This window comes from Monodelphis domestica, chromosome 5, assembly GCF_027887165.1.
Source record: "Monodelphis domestica isolate mMonDom1 chromosome 5, mMonDom1.pri, whole genome shotgun sequence".
Classification (NCBI taxonomy): domain Eukaryota; kingdom Metazoa; phylum Chordata; class Mammalia; order Didelphimorphia; family Didelphidae; genus Monodelphis; species Monodelphis domestica.
In genome coordinates this window covers 218,840,332-218,862,538 of record NC_077231.1, presented here as the reverse complement: position 1 = coordinate 218,862,538, position 22,207 = coordinate 218,840,332, and the positions used below count along the sequence as shown (strand labels likewise).

Genomic DNA, 22,207 nt, shown 5'->3' with positions numbered 1-22,207 from the left:
AGGAAGGAAGGAAGGAAGGAAGGAAGGAAGGAAGGAAGGAAGGAAGGAAGGAAGGAAGGAAGGAAGGAAGGAAGGAAGGAAGGAAGGAAGGAAGGAAGGAAGGAAGGAAGGAAGGAAGGAAGGAAGGAAGGAAGGAAAGAAGGAAGGAAGGAAGGAAGGAAGGAAGGAAGGAAGAAAGAAAGAAAGAGAGAGAGAGAGAGAGAAAGAAAGAAAGGAAGGAAGGAAGGAAGAAAGGAAGAAAGAAAGAAAGAAAGAAAGAAAGAAAGAAAGAAAGAAAGAAAGAAAGAAAGAAAGAAAGAAAGAAAGAAAGAAAGAAAGAAAGAAAGAAAGAAAGAAAGAAAGAAAGAAAGAAAGAAAGAAAGAAAGAAAGAAAGAAAGAAAGAAAGAAAGAAAGAAAGAAAGAAAGAAAGAAAGAAAGAAAGAAAGAAAGAAAGAAAGAAAGAGAGAGAGAGAGAAAGAGAGAGAGGGAGGGAGGGAGTAAAGGAGGGAAGGAGGGAGGGAGTAAAGGAGGGAAGGAGGGAGGGAGTAAAGGAGGGAAGGAGGGAGGAAGGGAGGGAGGGAAGGAGGGAAGGAGGGAAGGAAGGAAGGAGGGAAGGAGGGAGGGAGGAAAAGAGTATCAGGGTTCAAACCCTGGGAAAGGCTGACATTTCAGAGATAGGAAAAAGAAGAAATAAAATAACAAAGACATTGTAGCAAGAGCATGAGAATCAGAAGGTACTGTCAAGAAAGACAAAGGAAGAGTTTCAAGGAGGAGGCTGTTATGAAGAAGTCAAGGAGGATTATAATGCAAGAAGATTATTAACAATACGTTAGCATTATAAGTCATGAATTCTCCATGATGTTTTTTCTAGTGATCCTAATCCATTTGCCCAAAGAATAATTAGTTGTATGCATATATGATTATCTGTGTCCTTAGTCCAAGTATATGGGTGAATAAAATGTTAACTAATACTCATGAGAATTGAGCTCCTAATATATTTTAGATATCAAAGGGGAAAAAATAACATTCACTTCTTACTGCTCTGTGTGCACCATATATATATATATATATATATATATATATATATATATATATATATATATATATCCCTTGTAAATATGAGAAGTTTGCAAACCTTGTTCCATGGCTCTCCGTGGTGCTAAAGGTATGTTTCAGTGAAGGTCGAGATACCTGGTTAAGGCAGATGTGCTTCGTTTGTTATTTCAAGTCCTTTCCATAGTATCTCAGTGTGGATTTTGATTCTAGAGCATGTATCTGTGAATGTTAGAACCAACAGAGAATCAAAATATCATCTTGTCCAACCCCTTCATTTAACAGATTCAGAAACTAAGCCCCAAAGAAGTAAAATGAGTTGTCTAAGGTCACCGATTGTAATTGGCAAGACCAGGATTCAAACTCAGCTCTGTCTCCAAGTTCAGTGTTCTTTCCACTATATCATGTTGCCCCACTTCCCAGCCCCTAAAAAGACTGCACCTTTTCAGAAAGTTTATAACCTAAAGCCTACACAACACTGGCTAAATGGAATGTGATCTCCTCCTTTAAAATTTTTCATTTCTCTTTGTTCAGATTATACACACAATCCTGCCAAACAAATAACTGCATTTAAAACTCTGGCAAAGAAAATTTACTCTCAAAATCAAACACAGGTTTGGTTAGATATTGTAGTTGATATTGTAAATGAAAGAATCTAAAAGAGAAACTAACATCAGAAGAGTCTGGGTGGGTAATGGAGATCAGTCTTTTTTCCAGAAAAAAAAAGATAATGAAGCATTTTGACTTTTGATACCACCAACTGTAGTAACCCTATGGAGTGTACTAATATTGTGATGGTGTAAAATGATACCAAATAGCTCTCTGATAACCCTGGGGAGAGACACAACAAATTCCCACCACTCAGTCTGCTACTAGTTTGTTACTTTCAAAGACAATGAAAGAATATGTTCTTATATTTCCTCACAAATTACAAAAAAATGCAAAAATCTCTTTAATTAATTAGCACTGAGCCCCCATCCAAACAATTTTCTTAATATTAAAAATCATACTATGAAAACATTTCAGAGTAGTAGATCAAATTCTGTTTACAACTATACATAGGAGAGGTGTTATTAACCAAATTAGGGATAGAGGCATTACAAAAGATAAAATGGTTAATTTTGATTATGCAAAACTGAAAAATTCTTGCACAAACAAAATAAATGGACCTTCGATCAGCATTCAAGTAAATAAACTCCAACGGAACACAATTTAAACCCTTTCAGGAAAGCATTTGAACAATAAGTGACATCTATCAGTGTCACTGGAAATGGAGAAAGACTGACCAGGTTCATAGGGACATTTAAAGAGAAGCTTATGTGCTCGCTTCAGCAGCACATGTACTAAAGAGAAGCTTGTAACCAACTTCAAGGAATGGAATTGAATGGACAGAGCCTGGAAGAAATGAGGGATAGATGTTAATGATGCTTGCAACACAAAAGAAGGGGGATGATGAGCAGTATTCAAAGAAACGACCAAAAAATATATATAATTCCCTGTCTATAGGAAAGGGATAAAAAAGGCATTATTAGACTTTCAAAACATGAGTGAATGTAGGAAAGAAATTAGCCCCTGGTTTGTTCATAATACTTAAATGGTTCTCTTTATAGAGCTGAAAACATTCAAATGTATGATCTCATTTGCCCTTACAAACAAACATAACAGGCTATCAGGTATAATTACCTCCATTATACAGCAATGGAGCCTGAGAGACAGAAAAACTTGAAAGACTTGGAACAGTGAAGACTACGGTCTTTGCTTCTACAACTCAGGAATCTGCTCTCTTGTTCTTGAAACCAAATTTTCAAAAGTCATTAAAGAAACATGAGTGTGTTTATGAGGAATAACAACAACAAAACAAATATTATTTCATTTTTGTCCTCACAATAACATTAGGATGTAAGTACCATTATTATCCCCATTTTCCAGATGAAAAAGCCGAGGAGGAAAGAGATAAAGTGATTTTCCTCAAGGTCACAGAACTAGAAAATGTATGACATTGATTTTAAATTCAGGACTTGTTGATTCCAAGTCCAAAGCACTATCTACTATGCCACCTAGTGCAGAAGTCCCAACAACAAGCTGCAAAGGTATAAGAGAAAGGCAATAAGTTTCCCCTCTGCTAGTTCTCTTGAGTAGGAATTAGACAACTACTGATAATCCATAAAAATCCATATGGGTATGAAATTTAAAATTGCTCCTTGAAATAAAACCAATTCAACCAAGATTTGAAGGAAAACAGAAAATGGGGGTGGGGGCAGAATTTTTATAGCTAGTATCTCTGACAAAGGCCTTATTTCTCTTATATAGAGAGAACTGAGTCAAACTTATAAGAATATGTCATTCCCCAGATGAAAAATGATAAAAGAAAATAAAAACATATGAAGAGACAGTTTTCAGGTGAAGAAACTAAAACACTCTATGGTTGTATGAAAAAATGCTCCAAATCATTATTGATTAGAGAAAGCAAATTCAAACAATTCTGAGGTGCCACTTCACACCTATTAGATTGACTAATATGACAAAAAAGGAATATAATAATGTTGGAGGGGATGTGGGAAAATTGAGAAACATACCCTTTTGGTAGAGCCGTGAACTGATGTAATTATCCTGGAGAGCAATTTGGAATCATGTCCAAAGAACTATAAAACTGTGTATGCCCTTTGTTCCAACAATACCACTACTAGGTCTGTATCTCAAAGAGATCAAAGAAAGTCGGAAAGGACTGGTACAAAATGTGTACAAAAATATTCATAGCAGCTCCTTTTCTGGTGACAGTGACTTGGAAACTAAGGTGATATCCATCAATTAGGGAATGGATGAACAAATTGTGGCATCTGATTGTAATGGTATACTATTGTGCTATAAGAAATGTTAGACAAGATTTCAGAAAAAAAACCTGTAAAGACTTAAATAAGCTGATAAAAAGTAAAATGAGCAGAACCAGGAGAACACCATATTATACGCAGTAATAGCAATATTGTATGATGATCAACTGTAAATGTCTTAGCTATTATCAGCAATATAATGATCCCAGAAAACTCCAAAGGTCTCATGATGAAAAATGTTATCCACTTCTAGAGAAAGAAATAAAATCTGAAGGCAGATTGAAGTTTATCATTTTTTACTTTATTTTCTTCATTTTACTTTATTTACTTTTTTCTTAGATGTATAATATATATATATATATATACATACATATATATATATATATATATATATATATATATATATATACACATCTTCTTTCACAAGGTGACTCATTGGGGGAAAAAGAATAGATCTAGTACATTTGGGGGGGGGATGCTCCTTGAGTTTGAGGAAGGGATCATAGCAAAGCTGAGTTCCTAACTGGAAAGAAGGTAAAACATTAGAGAACTGAGTGGTTTTTTATCCTATCTAAGAGAATACCAGAGGGGTTGTAGCAGTTTCTGCTATATGTCTGCTCCTAGGAAAGGGGATAAGAAATTTTGAATTCCATGTGGATTTCCCTTAGGAAAAAGAGGAAGATGCTCTATAAGTTCTACTCTTAGAGAAAAGAAAAGATAAATATAATAATGTAGAGAAAAAAAGTACCATGTAAACCTTCAAAACTCTAATCTATTCAGTCTAAATCCTGACTTCAGAGAAATGATAGTGAATTATGCCTACCTTCTCTCCGCAGAGAGATGGTGGACTGCAGGGGCTTTTAAAAAGCCATATTTTTTCTCAGTGTTTCATTTTTTTCAGTTCAATGTATAAACAATTTTTGAAAATTATTTTTTGACATTTCAAAATTCAAATTTTCTCCCTCCCTACCCATTCCCACCTGGAGGTGGTCTGATAAGATTGACATGCTTTTATATGTACTTACACATATTTTTACATATTTTTCATTTCATTATAAAAGACATCAAACATACAATAGAAATATCATGAAGGTGTATGCACCAAATGGTATAGCATCCAAATTTTTAAAGGAGAAACTAGTGGAGTTGAAGAGGAAATAGATAGTAAAATTATACTAGTGGGAGACCTGAAATTTCCTCTATCAAATCTAGATAAATCAAACCAAAAAATAAATAAGAAAGAGAATCTTAGGAAAATTAGAATTAATAGATATATGGAGAAAAATAAATAGGGACAAAAAGGAATACAACTTTTCAGCAGCACATGGCACATTCACAAAGACTGACCATGTACTAGGGCATAAAAACTTGGCAAACAAGTACTAAAAAGCAGAAATAATAAATGCAACCTTTTCAGATCATAATACAATTGAAAATAATAATTAGTAAGAATACATGGAGAGCCAAATCAAAAATTAATTAGAAATTAAATATGATTCTCCAAAATCTGTTAGCTAAAGAACAAATCATAGAAACAATTAATAATTTCACTAAAGAAAATGACAATGATGAGACACCCTTTCAAAATCTATGGGATGCAGCCAAAGCAGTACTCAGGGGGAAATTTATATCCTTGAGTTCATATATTAACAAATTTTGGAGGGCAGAGGTCAATGAATTGGGCATGCAAGTTAAAAAACTAGAAAGTGAACAAATTAAAAATCCCCAGATGAAAACTAAATTAGAGATTCTAAAAACTAAAGGAGAAATTAATAAAATCAAAAGTGAAAGAACTATTAAATTAATAGATAAGACTAGAAGCTGGTATTTTGAAAAAATAAATGAAATAGACAAAGTACTGGTCAACCTAATTTAAAAAATGAAAGAAGAAAACTAAATTAACACTATCAAAGATGAAAAGGGAGACCTCATCTCTAAAGAAGAGGAAATTAAGGCAATCATTAAAAACTATTTTGCCTAAATATATGGCAACAAATATGGCAATCTAGGTGATGTGGATGAATATTTACAAAAATATCAATTGCCTAGATTAACAGAAGAAAGAGAATACTTAAATAATCCCATATGAGAAAAAGAAATTGAACAAGCCATCAAAGAACTCCCTAAGAAAAAGTCCCCAGGGCCTGATGGATTCACAAATAAATTTTATCAAACTTTCAAAGAACAACTAATCCCAATACTATTACAATTTATGATCATATAATATTTCTGTTACTGTGTACATTGTTCCCCTTGTTCTGCTCACTTCACTTTGCTTCCTTACAGGTTTTTCTGAACTCATCTTATTCAATTATTTATGGCACAATAATATTCCATTACAACTATATACCACAACTTGTTCATCCAATCCCCCAAGTGATGGACAATTCCTTCAGCTTCCAATTCTTTTCCACTACAAAAAGAGCTGTTAAAAAATATTTTGGTACAGGTAGATCCTTTTCCCTTATCTCTGATCTCCTTGTGATACAGAACCAGTGGAGGTCTTCTGGGTCAAAGAATATGCATAGTTTTGAGTCTGGTTCCATATGGCTCTCCAGAATAGTTGTACCCCATAAACAGTGTATTAGTGTTGAGGCATACATTTTTAAGAAAGACCAATTTGTTGATTTGTTTTGCTTAACTACAGTTATTTTTAAAAAGAGAAGGTTCTTCTGTGAGGTAGAAGTTGAATCATTGAAAAGAGGAGTGATGTAAAAAAAAAGAATCTTTAAAACATTTAAATAGGAAAAAAATGAGACTCTAGATAAATTGACACTCACGATGTTCCACATTTGGGAACCACCCTATCTTTCCCTACCTCATATTGTTCCTCTCCATATTCTCTCTGTGGACCTGCCAAACAGCTACTAGCTGAAGACATTTTATGCTTTCCTTCCTCTGTGACTTTGCACAGACTGTAGCTTTTGCCCAGAATAGCCTATCTACTCTTTTTTTTTTGCCCACTGCAATCCTACCCATCTATAAGGAGCAATGAAAAACTCCAAAAAGTTTTCCCAGAATCTCCAAATAGTAAAGACATGCTTCTTTGTACCTCATTACCACAAAGCGTTTTCTTCTAAACTTTGTGAATGCACTTGTCAAATATTGTATTAAATCTCAGCAGACTTTATCTCTACTATATCCAAGATGGGTTGTGATTTATCTATGTCAGTGGCATTATTGCCTACTCTTACAAAATTATAAGCACCTGAAGTATAAAAACATCTACAAATGAGTTCTTGACTCTCCTAGACAAGCATGTTCCAAGAGAGCAGAAATCCTTTCTTAGCCAGGCTTTGTAATTGTCCCAGCAGCTAGCATACTGTGAGATATGTAGTAAGCAATCAATAAATGTTTGGTGGTGATTTGGGAACTAGAACAGAGGAAAGAGGGAGAATGGGTTGAATTTTGAATAGAATGGCACTGGATTTTAAGTGGAATGGAGCCCTCCTCACAAAAACCACAAGATGGAATTGATTCGAGTGAGACAAGGCATAGTGTTCATTGACACATCAATATAAAATCTGTTGGTTTTAGTGACAGAGAAATAGGAAGGGATGGTTTCATCCTTCCTTTTTTCCTATGGACATTGATAAACTACAAAGCATCCAGAAGAGGGCAGCCAAAATGGTGAAGGGCCTCGGGTTAATACCATAACTAGCTGATGAACTGGTGATGTTTAGCTTAGAAAAGAGATTATCTTGGGAGAGACATGATAACTACATATAACAAGCATTTCTTAATCATCTACTGTGTATCATTCACTAAGGACCATGTGAGGAAAGTGTTCACTGGGCCAGGAGCACAATTAAAAGTTCAGATAAAATGTTTTCAAACCGTTTATTCTGAAGGGAATTTGGAGGAGGGGAAGCTGTGGGCATAGAGTAGTGACTGCAAAGAAAGGGGGCAAAACAAAAAGGAAGAAAATAGCAAGAGAATATAATTACCCTCAAGGGGCTCAGCTCTGGAAAAGTTAACTGCCATAAATGGCACAAACACACACACACATATAATTTCAGGGACTGAAGAAGAAATCTGTTTTAAAACCTGCCCTAAATGAAGAGCTGCCCCTCCTGGGAGACCCTGCCCACTGCCTAAGATGTGCCACTTGGACCAAATGAGTTATTAAGGAAAAGAAAAAGATGGAATGAGTGTGAGAAGAGTATTGCTCATTGACTTGTAAGAACAAAATGGCCTACATTGGCATTTCTCACTGCCCTGATTTGTCCTCTGAACAAGACCAGACTAATCAGTCAATCAATCAATCATCACCCCCATTGACAGAGTACCTAAAGAGTATAGAGTATTCCAGAAAGTACCAGGAAGGAATATTACAGAAAATAAGACCCCTATCCCAAAGAGACTTACAGTTTATAGAGACGCCAGATACAGATGGGACCTGATTAGAGTGTGCTACTTCTCCCTCTCAGCTACAGAATGAAGAGGACTCCATGGTTCAACTCAACAAATATTCATTCATTAAGCATCTCAGTACCTCAATTTTAATTCCATGGACTTCAAGTCAATAGGGAGAACCCCAGAATCCACACCCTTTGAACAGAGAACCCCAATGAGCTTTATTGCTGTAGATAGGTTGTCTCCTAACTGATGAAAGGACTGATTTGATTAAATTCAATTCTGAAACCTAAGCACATGTAGCAAGAACCCATTATTTGGCACCAAACTCTACCAATCCTTGTCCTGGGTGGAATGACCAAAGGTCAAGGGGCTACTTGCCCTTTTTTCCACCTTTTTTATAATTACAAAATATCTGAGTACAAATATGTGGCTATCTCCTAAGACATCACTTAGTCCAACCACTTTATTTTACAAATGAGACTTAGAAAAGCAAAGTGACTTAGTGAAGACCACACAGCTAAGTAACAGATTCTACTTCCTCTGCCTATGAAGTCAGTGTTCTTTCTATTATAGTATGTTGCCTCTCATCACAGACTGCTACATCTTTTTATTTATAAGCCTAGACTGATTGAGCTGGAAGGAACTTTATATTTCATCTAACCAAAGCCCCTCATTTTATAAATGAGAAAAATGAAACCCAAAGAGATAAAATAATCCTTTATAAGGCACACAATCAATTGCTGTCCCTTTCATATAATTTTCTTATAATAATAATGTACTTATATTTGTTATAATAATGATGTATTTATAATAATAGTATTAATAGTATCAATCAATTTAAAACTGGAATATACTTGAAAGATAGACCATCTTGTCCAACCCTTTATATTCTAGATAAGATTACTGAGATGCAAGAAGGGGAAATATTTCACTTCAGTCATTCTCAGGAATTTTACTTTATTTTCTATTTTCAAGTCCATCATTTGTATCTCTAAACTATGCAGCCTCAAGAAAACATAGCATTCAGAAGGGGGATTAGTGATCATTGCTCTATATTCCTCCATGATTGTATCACAATTAGAGAAATCATTGAATTCTGGGAGCCATGCTCTAGAACAGCGGTTCTCAACCTCTCAATTTGTAGCAATGAGAATACATAATTCATATCAGGTATTTACATTCCGAATCATAACTGTAGCAAAATTACAGTTTTGAAGTAGCCACCAAAATAATTTTTTGGTTTGGGGTCACTGCAACATGAGGAACTGTATTGAGGGATCACGGCATTAGAAAGGTTGAGAACCACTGCTGTAGAGAGAATATTGACTAGATAGAGAACATCCAAAAGAGGACAGTCAGGGTGTTGAAGGAACTTGAGATAGCAAACCTTAAAGAGAGGAGATGTAGAAGGGCATGAGAGCAGTCTTCAAGTTTCAGTGGAAGCAAATAGAGTTGAGTATAAGTAACAGTTTAAATTATTCAAAAATTAAAGGAACAATAAGGCAGTGAGTTTCCTGTCAATGAAAGTGCTTAATTAAGAAGCTGGATGACCATTGCATATATTGTGATCAATGGGTATTTATTAAGAGCTTATACTATAGGGTTGGCCAGATATCTCAGTGGACAGAGAGCCAGGCCAGGAGGTTCTGGGGTCAAATATTGCCTCAGACACTTTCTAGCTGTGTGACCCTGGGTAAATCATTTAACCTCCTAGCTTTTTCTGCTCTTCTGCCTTGGAACCAATATTTAGCATTGACTCTAAGACAGAAGGTAATGTTTAAAAAACAAAAAAAACAAAACTTACTATGTATCAAGTACTATGTGCCATAAACATTGGGGAGATCAAGAAAACCAAGTACAGTCTCTGCTCATAAGAAACTCTTATTCTAATTGGTGAGACATGTAAATATCTAGATACCTAAACAAGATTTACATAGAGTAGATGGAAGGCAATTTGAAAAGAAAAGGCATTAGCAACTGGGCGGACCAAAGAACAGACAAAATATTTTCCCATATTAATTCTTTCATGGAAGGAAGTTGTTTTTTACTTTGTAAATATATGCCTATATATATGTGTGTGTGTGTGTGTGTGTGTGTGTGTGTGTGTGTGTGTGTATACATATATATATATATATATATATATATATATATATATATATACACACTAACATTTAGGGCTCATAGTAGATGATTAATAACTGCTTAATGAGTGAAGAAATGAATAGACTAACTGCTTAATCAGTGAAAGAACAAAGAATTAATGAATGAGCTGGGCTATTATCAAGGCTCTTTTAGTAGCCTGAGCCTCTAAGTTGTTCAATTATTCTATGCCTCTTCTTCACTACTATCTCCCTTCACACATACACACACACACACACACACACACACACACACACACACCATCAATCAAATGGCATTCTGTTGAATATTTTTTAATATTACTTTGACCTGGTTATGTAACTTTTATTAATCTTTTTGTCTATTTTATTTTATGTGGTTGCAAAATATGCCAAAAAAAATCTCTGATTTGAGCCTGCAAAAACTAAGAAAATAGAGAAAACTAAAATATTAGAATTAAACACTTCAGAGCCACTGTTACTCACTGTATCAGACTGGATCCTGACTATTTCTATGATTCAATAAGCATTGATTATGCAATTACTAAGCATAAAAAATTGTAGTATAAGACTTAAAACATCGGGTATGCATTTAAAAAAAATATATAAAGCCCAGGTCTGTGATTTTATCATTATGTAGAATTCTCAATGTGAAAATTCCCTTCCAGGACACAAACAAGCAATTGGTCTAAAATTTGGCATCTTGGAAAATTAATTAACTGAAGCAATAAAATCATACATGATTTATCCATTGTCACATAACTAGTGTATGTCAGAAAAAAGGACTTGAATCCAACTCTTCCTATCTACAAAATTGTCCCTTTGTGCATTAGACCATGGTATCTCTTAGAAAGAATGCAAGAAAAAAAGCTGGCATTTTAGTAGTGTTTTAAATTTTGTAGGGGATTTTCCATTGACACTTACTAGTTGTATAACCCTAGGCAAGTCACTTAAACCTGGTTGCCTCAGTTCCCTATCTGAAAAATGAGCTGGGGAAGGAAATAGCAAACTGTTCTAGTATCTTTGCTAAGAAAACACCAAATGGTATCAAGAGGAGTCAGTTGACCTGATATCTACTTTACTAAAACCTACAACCAAGCCCTTTCCAGGTCATTCCAGGCTCCACGACTGAACAACAAACAACAAATTCCATATATTATCTCATTTGATTTCCTCAGTTAACTGATAAGGTAGGTGCAGTGCGTGGTTGAAGAAAATGTGATATAGAAAAGATATGCTCATAGTCATTCAGCTAAAAAGAGTCAAAGATGGAGCCAAAAAGACAACAACATAGACCTGCTTTCAAGGGCAATCTGATGAGAGTAAAGATGGGAAGGAAGGACAAGTGCACAAATTACAAATCAAGTACAAGGATAATGTGAGAAAAAAACACTTAAGATATATCAAGGTAAAGTGCTATAAGAATTATGAGAATGGATCAATTCCTTTTCTCAAAAGGTAAAGAGAGAAAGATATCAAGGAAGGTTTCCCCCTCTAGTCTCCATTTTCTTATCTATAAAGCAAGGAGATTTGTACTACCATTGCTAAAGTTCCATCCAGATGAAAAATTTTGTTACTCTAGTAATTCAACTTAAACCAACTGTTCACACCAAAATACATTTTGGGGAAAGGGTTAGTTACCTTTCTGGAGTGGTTAGGAATAGGCAGAGTAAGCTCCACAATTTGTTTCATTTAAGTCAAGTGATGAATGTTCTATATATTCCAACACACATATACATGCACATGCACATGCACATGCACATGCACACACTCCTAGAATTAGAGTATCCCCAAATGACCCAACATAAATGAGGGAGCTGGACTAGATGGTTTCTGCAGTCCTTTGCAGATCATGATCCATGAAGTCTCCCCATTCATTCCCCAACCATCCTCCAAGACTAGATATCCATTTTCTAACAGTTCATCTGCTTTCTGTTTTACCACTACTATTGGGTTAGAAAGTAGTATAATTATTTTTAAATAAACTTTTGTTACCTGTCTTAGTAACAACTCTGAGATAGAAGGGCAAGGGATAGACAAATGAGGGAGTGACCTGTTCAGGGTCACACAGCAATGAAGTTGTCTGAGACCAGATTTGAAGTCAAATTCTCCAGATTTCAGGTCTGGCACTCTATCCACAGAGCCACCTAGTTGCAAAAGCAGTACAAGATTAAAATGAAATGATGGTGCCATGTTTAGATAAATTTTTGTTTGTTTATTTTTCTAGGAGACTCATCTCAAGGAGCAAAACAAGGAAAAATATTCTGTCTGATGGCCCCCAGATCTCAGTCATGAGAGGAATGATAATCACAATGAAAGACCAGAAAGGATGGGCTGCTATAACTCCTAAGAGCTTAGATTTTCTCATATCACTGACCACATCTGTAAATAAGCATTCCAAATGTTTTAAGTACAAGAGACAAATTAGTGCATTGATCTTTTATTAAACCATAATTTACATAATGAAACAAATGTCAGTGTTTTGCTAATAAGATAACATAGTTTGAAAAATTAGAAAGATAACCACAGTTAACAGCCTAAAAATGGAGCCACTTTTATCACTCAAAAGTTAACATTGACAGAGTCTACCAAGAGCTTCCCCTTTAAAACTAAGGTCAAGATTTCTCAAGTTAGAGCCCAGAAGAGAGTTTTATTTAATTGGTTAGACTTAAGCAGAAGTCCCCAAATGCTATGCTGAATGGCATTCTGCTATTGCTTCTCCTCCTCTGGAAGCCTGGCCTTCCCTACTAGATGGGGGCTGATAACATGAGCTGGGTCAATGAGTTCATCTTGTTGGGACTCTCCACTGACCAGCAGACTCAAATTGGACTCTTTGTGCTGTTTGGGGCAACATATTTGCTGACCTTGCTGGGTAATGGACTGATCATCCTTCTGATATGGCTGGATTCTCGACTCCACTCCCCCATGTACTTCTTCTTCTCCATCACCAGTGGGATCCCACAAATGCTAGCACACTTTCTCATGGAGAAAAAGACCATCTCATATACTCAATGTGCAACCCAGCTCTTATTCTCTTTGGCATTAGGAGGAATTGAGTTTCTACTATTGGCAGCAATGGCTTATGACCGCTACGTGGCAGTCTGTGACCCCTTGCAATATGTCATGGTCATGCACCGAGGAATGTATGTGAGCCTAGCCATAGTCTCCTGGCTCATTGGCCTGGTCAATTCAGCAGTGGAGACTGCAGTCACAGTGACACTCCCCACATGTGGAAGGAATGTCTTGAACCATGTAGCCTGTGAAACTCTGGCCCTAGTGAGGTTGGCTTGTGTAGACATCACCATTAATCAGATCATCATTTTAATATCTAGTGTCATAGTGCTACTGGTGCCCTGCTGCCTGGTTTCTCTCTCCTATGCTCATATTGTAGCAGCTATCCTACGTATCCGTTCCACCGAAGGACGTCACAAAGCCTTTGGGTCATGCACTTCTCATCTCACTGTGGTTTCCATGTCTTATGGGATGGCCTTGTTAACCTATATGCAGCCCAGTGCCAGTGCCTCAGCTGAGCAGGACAAAATGGTAGTCCTCTTCTATGCTGTGGTGACTCCCATGCTCAACCCCTTGATTTATAGTCTCAGAAACAAGGATATGAAAGCTCCACTGAGAAAAGTGATAGGAAGGAGCTCAGCCTGAGGAAAGGAGAAAGACCATTGCTCTACAAGAAAGGGAAGAATTCTCAAGAATAGGGCAGATTCAAAGTTACCCTCTTTACATTTCACAATGCTTTCTATCTCTCGTTTATTCATAAATTCTTCTCCTATCCATAAATCTGATAGATAACATGTTCTCTGTTCTAATTTGTTTATAATATCTCCCTTTAGGCCTATATCATATATCCATTTTGATATTATCTTGGTAAATGGTATAAGATATTGGTCTCTATACCTAATTTCTACCAAACTGCTTTCCAGTTTTCCCAATAATTTTTACTATATAGTGAAATCTTATTGAAAAGGTTTTCTATAAATAAAACTAATGTAGCCAAAATTAGACGGAAAGTAATAAATTGGGAGAGGGGATTTTATATACAATTTTTTAATAGAGGTCTCAAATCTAAAATATACAGAGAACTTTGTCAAATATATAAGAATATGAGCCATCTTCCAATTGATAAATGGCCAAAAGATATAGAGCTTTTGGATAAAAAAAATCAAAATAAAAATAAACATATGAAAAAATACCTTAAATCATTATTGATTTGGAGAAATTTAAATAAAAACAACTCTGAGATGTCACCTAATACTTATAAGATTGGCTAAAATGATAAAAGGGCATAATGATAATGGGGATAGGGAAAAATCGGGACACCAATATACTGTTGGTGGAATTATGAATGGATCCAACCATTCTGGAGAGCAATCTTCAAAGTATATACTCACAACTATATATACATATGCATATATATATATATATATATATATATATATATATATATTTGACCCTGTAATACTACTATTGGGATGATTTCCTAAGATGATCAAGGAAAAAGAAACAGAAACTATATATTCTAAGATATTTAGGGTAGCTTCTTTTTTGATGGCAAACAATTGAAAATTGAAGAGATGTCCATCAACTGAGAAATGGCTGGATAAGTTGTGGTATATGTTTGTAATGAAAACAAGATGATCACCAAAACCTGGAAAGTCTTATATGAAGTGATGCAAAATGAAGTGAGCAGAACCAGGGGAATGCTGTACACAGTAACAACAATAGTATATGATGATCAGCTGTGAATGATTTAACAATTATCAACAAAGAAAGGATCTGGGACAACTCCAAGACTCATGATGATAAAGGATATTCACCACCATAAAAGGAACAGAGTTCGAATGCTGATTGAAACATGTCATTCTTCATTTTATTTCCTCCATGAATTTTTCTCTAGCGTGAGCAATATGTGTCTTGTTTCACAACATGAAGAACATGGAAATAGACTAATAATATGATAAAATATATACAGACTATATATCATATTACCTTCCCTTTTGGGCAGGGGAGAGGGGTAGAAGGCAGGGAAGGAAGACATAGATCTTTGTATATAATTACTGTAAGAATTATTTTCTCTTGGAAAAGCATATTTATTATATATTTATCACACATATTATATTATAGTTATGTTACATATTATATTGTTATATAAAAATGAAAATAAATGGTAACAAAAAACATGCTCTCTCTCTGTATATATATATCTTAAAGTGCTATGTAAACAGTTTAAAAACATATATATGCTATTATTATTATTTTCATAACCTTTAGAGAAGTAATAATGATTTATAATTTGGCACATTTTATATTTGTACATAGTACATCCAAATTGCTATGTTGAGATGTTGAGATACTATATACAATGTGAAGATAAACAGAAGAATGGAATATGACAGATACCAAATATAACATACACATTTCCTTTAAAAAGAACAATATGGCATGAATCCAAGGGATCCTCTGGAAGGTTGGGAAGACATTGGAGAAGTGGTGGGTATTTAGAAAGAGGATGGCAATTAACATCCTTAGATCCTTTGCTAAGTGGCCTGACATCATGGCAAAGATCCCACGTTGCTTTGAGAAAGTGATCTACCTGTGTGGCCTCGAACAAACTGTTTAACCTCCCCACATATCAGACCCCTCGGCTGTAAAATTAGAGAGTTAGACTAAATAACATCTATGATCCTCTGTATTATGAGCTCAAATTATTTTCAGGTCAGAAGTAACACATTTGTATACATACATTATCCCTTTTCTATGTCCACATCATAGTAGCTATCCTTCCCAACCATTTCACACAGAGATGATACAATGCCTTGGAACTCCTACCTCCCACCTCCCTATGGTCTCCCTGTCTTATGAGATGGCTCTCTTCACCTATGCCAGGGACATAGTATTATAAAGCATGCATATATGTAGAAATATGTGTTCATCTCAAACTCAAGGCAGAACCAGACTTAAGACTGTGTTTATCTGGTATTGAGCCAAATACTACAAACCTTTGTTCAAATAAAAAAATTCAATAAGATTATTACATTATGTTAAATATTTTTCAAGTTGTTTCTTACTTCATCTAAAATGTTATTTAGGGGACAGCTGAGTAGCTTAGTGGATTGAGAGCTAAACCTAGAGATGGGAGGTTCTAGGTTCAAATCTGGCCTCAGCCACTTCCTAGCTATGTGACCCTGGGCAAGTCACTGTACCCCCATTGCCTAGCCCTTACCACTCTTCTGCCTTGGAACCAATACACAGTATTGACTCCAAGATGGAAGGTAAGGATTTGAAAAAAAATAAAAAATAAAATGTTATTTATATTCAACAAAAATGATGAAGAAACTTAACACAAAGCCTTATGGATCATAGTGAATATATGAGGTCTTACTGAATTACTCCCCTAAAAAGTCTTACAGAATATTCCATATAAAACATTTATTTTATTTTTATATTTAATAATTTTATGCTTAGTTTTAAAACCTTATTGTAACACATTTTTATAATTTTAAAATAATCTTTATAATTTTACATTGTGTTCATGATAAAAGGAAACCTAATACTATAGGTTTTTAAATTGAAATTATATGAGGTGAATTTTAATTTTGAGCTTTTAAAAATGAATGTTGCCATTTTAGTTGGTATAAGCAATAATAGTCTTAAATTACCTTGGGAATTCACAATACATTTGTTGTTGTTGAAAGAAGATCAAGAATCAAAAAAAGGTTGGGACCCACTGGTCTAGATTTTATTTTCCTCCAATGCAAAATGAAGAGATAAAACTTCTAAGGTCTTTTTAGCCCTAAATCAAAGAAGATTCTATGAACGTTCCTCTTCCTGAAAGGAAACTGTTGCTTGAAATTCCCTTACATTGGCCTCTCCTAATATCAGACATCACCCTGGATGTACCCTGAATATCAAACAGATACCCTGGCAACTGGAGCTTCTTATAGCCTGCCTTCTATATTTAATGCTCTAACCAAGGTTCCTCATATTGATTTTTTAAAGAGCTTCTATCTTATCCTGAACAAAGGGTTTTTAAATAGCATCAAAACTGAAATTTTAACAGTTTTTTAAACAGAAAAATAATGTGGTTTCGTCATAGGGACAGAGTGACAATTCTCAAGCATTTCGTTTTTGAATGACAACCCAGAGGTAACCTTTCTGAAAGTCGTTCGAAGAAAGTCATTGTGATTATTAAAAAAAAAAAGGAAAATGTCCTTTGGGAACTGCACGATTCCGCGCCCCCCTCCCCCTTTTCTTAGGAGAATGGGACACTGACAAGGATGAGAGACATGGCAGCTAGAGAATTCCACTAGTGCTCTTGGAAAGTCAGAAGGAAAGGAAAGCTTCCAGATTGAGACCCCTTATGGTCAGCTTGGGGGAGGACAAGAGGATGGGCGGGCTCAAAACGGCTTCAATAAAGAATCACGGGAAATCGGGCACTTTTAAATCCATGAGATCACAAATTCATTAGAATATCTAAGTAGGAGAATGATGAACAAGGAAAATGTTTTATTTCCATCTGAACTCCAATAGAATGAAAACTTTAAGATCAAAGGATACGCTCTGCTCCGGTCCTCAATGGAGTCTTTTTTTTTTTTTTAAGCAAAAGGCACATATTCTAGGAAGGAGACGATGTCCCCTTGTCATTACAGAAGGTTTTAGGCAGCCGAAGGAGCTTCCTGAGAGTTCCTCCTAGCTGGGAGTTTCCAAAGATAAGGATGAAGGGATGAATTGAAACACACAAGAAAATCAGAATTTGCCATGGCCAGTACCAGATCTTCTCAATCAAAGCAAAGACAGCAGCGTCAATGATTGAAGACAGAAACGAGAGAGCATAGAGGACCAGGAAAGAAACCAGAAACTTCAGAGCTCTGGAGTGAGCCTGAGCACTTGGATCCTGGGTCCTTCGGGCACTGTGTTGCATTCTGCAGGAGTGTCTCCGCAGAGAGGCAATCAGAAGAACTGTTGAGACTATGAACATAGAACAGGGGATAGACAAAGCAATGAGTTTCAAAGGGAGGAAATACTGGATTTCTAGTCTCTTAGCGAAGCCATATAAGGTTAGGTTCCCAGAGAATGTCCCCTTCAAAAATGCCTGGTACATAATGTTGTTCCCCACAAAAAATAGCATGGTGACAATGAACGAGATTAGCAGGGAAACTAGTAGAAGCCACGGTATTAGGTCATTGACTCTCCACTTCAGCCAAAGGAAAATGGGATGAGTGAAGTTTGCAATCTTCACACAAAAGAGGACACTAAGCCAAGTGCCAAACCAGAATGTGGACGTATTCAGAAAATCCCAGTAAAGCCCAAAGTACTGGCGGGCAAGCCCCGTGTTATATTGTGTCCTGTGGAGAAAATAGTAAAAGCAGTTTATCATTCCAACCCACTGCAGGCAGAAGCGGGAGATGCCCAGACTGATCAGGATCATGTCAGAAGGAGACAGCCGGTGGCATCGAACCCACTCCCTTCCCAATACCACAACAATGAAGGCATTAGCCATGATCCCCAGAAGGCACAATAGGGCATAGAGAACCATAGAGAAGATAATGAGTGCTGCTACCATTTCAGTTGCTCCTCTAGTGACTGTTCTTGCCTCTTAGGTCTCTGTTGGTCTCTGATCCATGAAGCACCTTCTTTGCTTTATGGGATGGTAAGGGAAAATGCCTTACCCTTTCCCTCTAAGCCACAGTACAGAAATACTGTGAGGTTGGGAAAGAAAGATCTGTACACCTCTGTGGGGATGCAAATCTCCACCAGGTTCACTTACCATTGCTCTTTTCAACTATATGTGATTTGCCTAGATCAGTAAAAATAATTGCTCCAGGCTCTTGTCATAGAAATTGAGCATTTAAACTATCATAAGAACATAGATCAAGAGATGGAAAGGTCTTCAGGTGCCATCTAGTCCCCAAATTCTGCAAATAAAAAAATTGAGATAGTTAAATGAATCTGTGATCTTGTAGATTTAAGAGTGCTTGACTTCATGGAATGTCTTATTGAAGCCTATCTGTCTCTGCCTGTCCAGTTTCTTGTCATCCTCTAAGAGAGGTTGTGACTTGCCCAAGGTCACACAAGTCTTAAGCTTCAGAGATGGAATTTGAACCCATATCTTTTTTAGTATTTATTTATTTATTTTAGAATATTTTTCCAAGGTTAAATGATTCATATTCTTTCCTTCTTCTCCTCCCTCCCCGCTCCCATAGCCAAGAAGCAATTCCACTGGGTTTTCCATGTATTATTGATCAAGACCTATTTCCAGAAGGCGGAGTCAAGATGGCGGCCTAGAAGGAGCAGAAGTTTAGATCTCTGAATGCCCTTCCTAACCGATCATAAACTGAATGCTCCCAGAGGACTGAAAAACAAACTTAACAACAAGACAGAGCCAAGGGACCCTCTTGCTGGACTTAATTCAAAAGGTACACCCCCCCCCAAAAAAAAAGACAGAATCTGAGAACACTCCGGTTTAAGGGGAAGATAGAAGGAAGGTCCCAGGTCCCATCCCCCCTCCCACCCAGAGCACTGAGACTCCCAGACTCCAGTGGCAGCGGGAACCTCTGGGCAGGCAAAGGTGCTGATCTGGAGGGTGTACATTGCAACCAGGGCTGTGATAAGTTCAATGTCTAACACAAATGGCGGGGAAGGAGCTAGAGAGGGAGCATAGACCTGGCAGCCTGGCCAGAGCTGTGGAGATCCTCCATATTTGCTCCAGCCTCCCAGGAAGTTTTGGACTCAGAGCACACCCAGCCCAACTAAGATGAACTTAATCCCATCAAAATTCTCCAGAACTCAGGGAAGCCCAGGCTCCACACTCATCCTCATTGACTGCTGGACTTTAATCCAATCAAAAGACTCCAGAGGACAGAGAAGCTCAAACCCCAACAAACCTCCACCAGAGACTACACCATGAGATCTCCTGTTAAAGCTCCAAGAGGGGAAACTAACAGAAGCCCCCAAACCAAAAAAAAAAAAATGAGAGGAGCAAGAGCACAGACAAATACGGGGAGTGAAGAAGGGGTGAATTTGAGCAAACAACAGAAAAAGAAGAAAGAAACTATAATAGACAGTGGCAAATGGAACAGAGGGGGAGAGATCAGCAAACAATAAACCAGAAACCCCAGCAAACTGGATACAGACTGTGGAAGAACTCAAAACACAATTAAGAGAGGCTGAAGACAATTGGGAAAAGAACTTAAAAATTAAGATAAGTAATCTGGAAACAGAGGCACTTGAACTAAAACAAGAAAATAGTGTCTTGAAAGCCAAAATCAACCAGCTGGAAAATGAGGCAAAGGAGATGATAGATGAGGTAAAGAAGATGAAAGATGAGAAAAAGGAGATGAAAGACAAGGTAAAGAGGATGAAAGATGACCTCCAAAAAAAATCAGATCAGAAGGAGAGGGATGACCAAAAAGCCAGGGATGAAATCCAGTCTTTAAGAACCAGAATACAACAACTGGAATTAAGTGACCTCACAAGGCAGCAGGACACTATAAAGCAAAATGAAAAGAATGAAAAAATTGAGGAAAATATGAAGCATCTCATTCACAAAACAGAGAATTTAGAAAATTATTTGAGAAGAGACAATTTAAGAATCATAGGTCTACCAGAAGACCATGACAAAAGAAAAAGCCTGGACATAATACTATAGGAAATTATTCAGGAAAACTGTCCCTATATCCTAGAACAAGAGGGGAAAGTGGAGACTCAAAGAATTCACAGATCACCTCCTGTATTTAATCCCCAACTGACAACACCCAAGAATGTTATAGCCAAATTCAAGAATTATCAGACCAAATAAAAAATATTATAAGCTGCCAAGAAGAAGCCATTCAGATACCATGGAAACACAGTGAGGATAACTCAGGATCTGGCTGCATCCACACTGAAGGACCAAAAGGCATGGAATATGATATTCCAGAAAGCAAGAGAACTAGGTCTACAACCAAGAATAAAATACCCATCAAATCTGACTATATTCTTACAGGGGAAAGTATGGTCATTCAACACAATAGAAGAATTCCAAGCATTTGTAAAGAAAAGACCACACCTGAATGGAAAATTTGATGTCCAAGCACAGAACTCAAGAGAATCATCAAAAGGTAATTTAAAAAGAGGGGGGAAAGAAAAACAAAACAAAACAACAACAAAATTTTTTAAGAGACTCAATAAGTTAAAATATGTATCACTATAAGAAAATAGGTCATTGGTAACTCTTAAAAACTGTTGCTATCACCTGGGCAGCTAGAAGAATTACACTTAGAGGGAACAGTGACAAACTGTATAGGATGAAAGGACAAGACATAAATAGGTATATAGATATATGCATGCATAAATATATATACATGTGTGTGTACATATATGTGTAAATATATATATATATGTGTGTGTGTAAACCAGAACTGGAAAAAAAAGAGGCTAATACTAAAAGAAATGGGAAAAGAAACAAATGGGGGTAAATTGATATGTCACAAAGTAGCTCATGACAGGAGGGGGGAGAACATCGATACACTGGAAGGGTAAAGAGGTTGGAGATAGGAAATACTCAACTCTTATGTGCTTTGAAATTGACCCAAAGAGGGAAGAACAATCCAATCCATTGGGGCAGAGAATAGATTTGCGCCCTATAGGGGAGTAGAAGGGTAAAAAATGGACTGGTGGGGAGGGAAGCAGTAAAAGGGAGGAAGAAGGTGGGGGGGCAGTTTTAAAAAGACTGCAATGAAAATAAGGGGGGGAATAAGAAGGGAGGGAGGGCAGAAAGGGAAGTAAAATAAGGGTGGGAACTAGGGGGACTGTTTATAAACAACACTGGTGTAAAAGGAACTAGTGAAAGAAGAAAAGGCAGGACCAGGAGTAGAAAT

The 22,207-nt window shown here is 36.5% G+C and overlaps 2 protein-coding genes across 2 annotated transcripts; one reads left to right on the top strand and one right to left on the bottom strand.

The window, feature by feature from the left end:
* Positions 1–13,088: 13,088 nt before the first annotated feature.
* On the top strand, positions 13,089–20,789 carry LOC100618547 (olfactory receptor-like protein OLF3; the record flags this gene model as incomplete). The annotated part of the gene is made up of 2 exons (XM_056797321.1): positions 13,089–13,983; positions 20,779–20,789. Coding segments are annotated over exons 1-2 (906 nt in total), but the record flags the coding sequence as incomplete, so codon positions are not given.
* Positions 17,965–18,912, bottom strand: T2R41 (bitter taste receptor Modo-T2R41). The gene is given in 1 exon segment (NM_001039870.1): positions 17,965–18,912. A coding segment is annotated over 1 exon segment (948 nt).
* Positions 20,790–22,207: the final 1,418 nt, after the last annotated feature.